This window comes from Onychomys torridus, chromosome 5 (genome assembly GCF_903995425.1).
Source record: "Onychomys torridus chromosome 5, mOncTor1.1, whole genome shotgun sequence".
NCBI classification, from domain to species: Eukaryota; Metazoa; Chordata; class Mammalia; order Rodentia; family Cricetidae; genus Onychomys; species Onychomys torridus.
In genome coordinates, this window is record NC_050447.1 from 33,601,363 (window position 1) to 33,607,205 (window position 5,843).

Sequence of the window (5,843 nt, forward strand, 5' to 3'; positions counted from 1 at the left end):
GTAAGCTGCCATGTGGGTGCTGGGAATTAAATCTGGGTTCTCTGGAAGAGAACTGCTGAGCTATCTCTCCAGCCCCTAACTGCTGGCTATGGAATCCCAGATCTTACTCTTTTTTTTTTTTTAAACATTTATTTATTATGTATACAGGGCTCTGCCTGCATGCCAGAAGAGGGAACCAGTTCTCATTATAGATGGTTGTGAGCCACCATGTGGTTGCTGGGAATTAACTCAGGACCTTTGGAAGAACAGCCAGTATCCTTAAACTCTGAGCCATCTCACTGGGGCCCCACCTCTTTTGTTGTTGTTGTTGTTTGTTTGTTTTCTTCAGGGTTTCTCTGTATAGTCCTGGCTTCTCTGGATCTCACTCTATAGACTAGTCTGGCTTCCAACTCAAGAGATCCACCTGCTTCTGCCTCTTGAGTGCTGGGATGAACGGTGTGCAACACTACCACCAGGCAATCTTACGTTCTTAACAGATCTCCAGCTCTCAGCCCCCATATTTTAAACTCTATTTATTTTGCTTTGTTTGGTTTTTTTGAGACAGGGTTTGTGTAGCCCTGGCTGTCCTGGAACTCAGAGATTCACCTGCCTCTGCCTCCTGAGAGCTGGGATTAAAGGTGTGAACCACCATCGCCTGGCCATGTTTATTTTTTGAGATAGGATCTCTCTATGTGGTCCTGGTTATCCTGGAACCATATAGATCAGGCTGACCTCAAACTCAGAGATCTGCCTGCCTTTGCCTCCCAGTGCTTAGATTAAAGGCGTGTGCCATTTTGCCTGGCTCTATTTTAAACTCTTGTATCCAACCAGAATTCAAGTCCATTTCAAATCATATTTCTCTGTGCCCCATTCCAACAGCTGTGCCTACATCTGAATATTGGCACAGGCACCGTGAAGGAAGGCATAGGGCAGGCTTTCTGAGCAGCTCAACCAGGACAATGAGAGTCTACACATCTCAAAGTGTTCAGTTTAATCGCAGGCTTTAGCAAAGTCCATGTTCCCCTGGGTCAGGTGATAGACAAATCTAAGTAGTGCCTTCTACTTAACCCACAACACACAGAACTTCTAATAGCAAAGGTCTTTTTATTCAGGGGGTGGGGAAGCTGGGCTGGCAGCTGGGGGCTCAGGAGTACCGTGGCGGTAGGCGCCCAGGAGAATGGCATTGATATGTTCTAGTGTCTTATTGCTGAAGACCATGTTGAGATGTTCTGTCCCATTCATGGGCAGCAGGTGTACAGGCTGTGATTGGCGGCCCTGCCACTGGCCACAGAGCTCAGTGCTTCGTGTGGCCACAGTGTCATCACCATCCTCATAGAGTGCAGCCACGGGGTCTTTGTAGGGGAAGCTGTGGTCATAGATGTAGGTGTGGGGTGTGGGCAGGCCCACACCATACAGACAGTATACTTCTACACCAGGTGCTGGGAGGCCTGCCAGGAGGTTACGTGACTGTAGCCACATGTACCATCCGTCTTCAAAATGCAGATCCGTAAAAAAACGCTTGAAGTCTTGGCCTGTGTAGTTGAAGTTTGGTGTGGAAATGAACACATGGTCTTCAGGCCATACCTGGTGGGCTGGAAACATCCAGGGGGATGTTGTGGTTATACGCTGCTCCTCTCTCAGCTTGATGCTGGACATGATCGGGATGCCCTGGTTGTCACCTGTGGATACAGAATCAGGTGGGACAGGAAGCTGGGCCTGGCTCAGTTTGCCTCTGTGAAGCACTCAGACTTGTCCCTGCCCCACCCTGACCTTGATTCCAAGACACAGACCAGAGCAGGCCTGGTGTTCAGTTAAGTGCTCAATATTTAAGAGGCTGTGGCCAGGCGGTGGTGGCTCACACCTGTAATCCCAGCACTCGGGAGGTAGAGGCAGGTGGATCTCTGTGAGTTCGAGACCAGCCTGGTCTACAGAGCTAGTCCAGGACAGGCTCCAAAGCTACAGAGAAACCCTGTCTCAAAAATACCAAAAAAAAAAAAAAAAAAAAAAAGAGGCTGTGTTGGTACTTCTGTAAGACAGAGCTATAAGGCCTCAAATGGTGTGTACAGGAAGAGGGGCAGTTAAAGAGATCTGTGGAGATGGGTGGTGGTGGCACACACCTTTAATCCTAGCGCTTGGGAGGCAGAGGCAGAGGCAGAGGCAGGCGGGTTTCTGTGAGAGGCTAGCCTGGGCTACAGAGTGAGTTCCAGGACAGCCAACTCTTACTCGGGAAAGAGAGAGAAGAGAAGAGAGAAGAGAGAGAGAGAGAGAGAGAGAGAGTGGTCTGTGAAGTGTGTGTGTGTGTGTGTGTGTGTGTGTGTGTGTGTGTGTGTGTGTGTACCTATACACTGGCTATTCTTTCTCAGGCCCTGTGTGGTGCCTATGCTGCACAGTGGTCACAGGATTGTATTTTTGGAGGATTTGATAGTGCCTGTTTGACATTCAGTGATGTAGTCTGGTGAGTCACTCACCAGACCACAGTGAAGACTGGACCTTTGTGTGCCCAGAGTAATACAGTGCTCAGTGAGTATTAGCGATGGGACCTGGGGGACCTACTAAAAAAAAAAAGTGGGGCGGAGCTGGGCATCAGGGATCCCTAGGTTTGGCCCTTCTGTGAAAGATATGTCCTCAATAAAACAGATTCCCAGGCATGGGGCTCCAGATAGTAAAAAGTAGTTAAAAGCCAGAGTGTACAGGACTTGGGGCCACAAGGAGCAAACCTGGGGTTAACGGACTACTGGGATTAGCCTCCTTTATCACCTCTCTTCTCATCACTAAAAGACTCTGCAAGGAAGGCAAACATGGTATGTACTCACTCCTAAGTGGATACTAGATATAAAGCAAAGAACAATCAGACTGCAACCCACAGATCCAGGGAGGCTACCTAACAGGGGGGACATTAGGATGACTGTGGCTTATAATAAGTTTTGGTTTAGCCCAATCACTGGGCAAGCTTTAGTGAAACATTTCACTATTAGGATAAGAATTTATACTGGATCAGGCTGATGAAAGAATATGCTGGCTGTACTTTCAGGAGGGGAGGCTAAAATCTTTTTAGATTATGGATTAGCCTATAGAAAAATGTCTGCCATAAATCAAACAGTGAAGGGGAAGATGAATAGAAATCTCACTTACACAACTTAAGTAGAACATAGAGCTCTCTGAACAGATGAAGACAGGTTTCTTCTGTATCCCAGAATCGAATCAATACATACATATATATAAATTCAGCTATTATTTGGCTTAAAAGGGCTTATTGGGAAATGTTATCATTTTTATTTATTTTCTACAGAGAAAATATTTCCCTGTTTCAAGTTTATGTTAAAAAAAAAAAAGAGAGGGGTTGGGGATTTAGCTTAGTGGTAGAGTGCTTGCTTAGCAAGCACAAGGCCCTGGGTTCGATCCTTAGCTCAAAGAGAGAGAAAGAGAGAGAGAGAGAGAGAGAGAGAGAGAGAGAGAAGAGAAGAGAGAGACTCTGCAAGGACACATTGTGGTGGGTAGCAGTTCCAGCTTTGACCTGGAAGTGCCACCCCCATTGTCACGCCTATAAGGCGGAGCCGAGAGAGGACCCTGAAGACCCGAGATCCGAATGGGCCTGCTCTCTTGGTTCCTGGATCCTGGACACTGGAGATAAACTGAGCAGAGTTCTCCAGAGAACACCACTGGACTGTGATACACCTTTCCCAGACCCTGTAACCTATCCTTTCACTTGTAAGTTACTCCACAAAATAAACCTCCCTTTTAACTGCGTGGAGTGGCCTTAATAATTTCACCAATAAGACATCCTAATGGTTCTGTCTTTAAGGAGCTAGTGGACAGCAGGTATGCCCCATAGACAATTTCCTGGGCAACACTGTGAACACAGCTAGAGTGACAGCTAGCTCTGCGTTCCGCTTCATCCCTCCCTCACCCCACACAGAAGGACAGTGATCAGGAGGCTCCTCACCTGAGGCCAGGACCAGCATGGGCTTGATAGAGCCACCCCATGGAGCCCCCAGAGAGATAAAACCATCAATGAAGCGGTCCTTCCAGGACTGAGGCTGACGCAGTAAGAAATAGAGCACATGCAGGCAGCCAAGGCTGTGCCCAATAAGGAAGACAGGCTTCCCATAAGCAGCGTACATCTCCTCTATCAGTCCTGCCAGCTTCTGGTAGTATTCATCTTGCTGGCCTGAAGATGGGTAGATAGGTCAGGGCAGGTAGGGTCTGGGACCACCTGTCATGCCCCCAGGCCATTACCTGCAAACACTCACTGGGTTCCAGACGCCAGTCATAGGGTGCAGCCCGTACTGTCTCATCCCGCACATACCCATTGTTAACCAGATTCTGTACCAGAGTGTGCATGTAACCTGTAGGGAGGCAGCAACATAGGGGTCTCTGTCCATTACACCTGTAGGACAGTCTAATGGCCAAGAAGAACCCCTGCCTTTCCCTGAGTACACATACCTGCTAGCTTGTTGTCATCTAAGTACTCAACAGAGTAGGTCTTGCCAAAGCCAGGGACACGGATCTGTACACCAGGGGCATTGGCTACGCGCCCTGAGCTGCGGTTGTAGACAACCCTGGGGACAGTGGGACATTTAGCAGCCAGTAGCCAAAGGGCAATGTGTGGGGCTGGGTAGAGCACACGGGACATACCTGGTATTATCAATCCAGCAGTTCACCCCAAGGGGTAGAAACATATTGAGATCCAGCCAGATGGTGAAGAAGTCCTCTGTCTTGCGGTAGCACAACCAGTTCACCACATCTGGTTTATCCAGCTTGGCTTCTAGCTGATTCCCCAGGCAGCCAGGCACTGTGGGCACCAGCTTTTGTTCTGGACTTCCTGGCTTCTCTCCAACTCCCCCCAACCCTACCACCAAAAACAGCCCACCCCTCCATCTCCCACACCCTCAGGGTTCAAATGACACATCCTCTCCTCACTATTCCCGTCCCACAAGTACTGCAAATTCCAGGCTCCCTTCAGACAGGGAAGGTTCAGGAACCCAGGCTGCTGACCCCTGCCCCCATAAACAAACATCCAGCTTGGCTTTCCATTATTGCCAAAGTCCAAGGAGAGAGCAAACAGGTAAGTGGGGGACAGGGGCTGGGCCTAGAACAGGGGCAGGGCCTTACAGACCTCTTCTGCTAAGCCTACCCTGGGCTAGGAATCTTGTCCCTGGGAAGGTAGACTCCAAGGAAGTAGTGGGGCTTGACCCAGTATCCAGTGTATCTGGAGCTGTCCACAGCTTGTAGGACCCTGGCCCAGGCCTTAGGCAAACCGCATCCCATTCACCGACCACCACCCCAACCCCCTGAAGGAGACAACTTGGAGAGAGAACAGTGTGGAGGGGAGAGGTGTCTCTGTAGAACAAGCCTTTGGCCCTTCCCCATACCAAGTCGGGCACGAGGGCTAACTGTGAGGCAGAGGAACCTCGACAGCATCTACCGCTGTCAGGGAGGAGGACCCAGGCTCCCCAAGGTCTCCCTTGATGCATCAGGGGCCTAGTGGGGGCTTACCGAGGACGACAGGCCTTGTGTGGTTACTGAGTTCAGCCTTGGGCGTGGTGTGCGGGGGGAAGAGCACATTGAGGAGCCAGAAGGGGGTGGCAGGAGGGAGCAGCAGCCCCAACAGCAGCAGCACCCACTGCCATGGGGAGCCAGGCAGCCCCATTCCAGCCCAGTGCCTACTGCCAGATGAGGCAGTCCTGAGCTGGCCTTATCTGGACCGGGGATGGGAGGGGCCCCAGGGCCAGTGGGAGGGGACAGAACCACCAATGGGGGTGGCCAGGAAGGGGCATAGCCTTGGGGATCTGGCTCTGGGTTTGGGTTCAGTTCAGTCTTTCTTCCCTTGGCGCCAGGGGAAAAGAGCTGGGGCGGCAGGAGGC

General features: G+C 50.5%; 1 protein-coding gene across 1 annotated transcript; it reads right to left on the minus strand.

Moving 5' to 3' along the window:
• Positions 1-955: 955 nt before the first annotated feature.
• Positions 956-5,672, minus strand: Lcat (lecithin-cholesterol acyltransferase). The gene is made up of 6 exons (XM_036187084.1): positions 5,476-5,672; positions 4,615-4,771; positions 4,423-4,538; positions 4,230-4,325; positions 3,923-4,147; positions 956-1,658 (listed from the first exon to the last, which is right to left on the minus strand). Exons 1-6 carry the CDS (start codon positions 5,627-5,629, stop codon positions 1,084-1,086), a joined length of 1,323 nt encoding a protein of 440 aa, XP_036042977.1. The 5' UTR covers positions 5,630-5,672; the 3' UTR covers positions 956-1,083.
• Between the last annotated feature and the right edge of the window lie 171 nt (positions 5,673-5,843).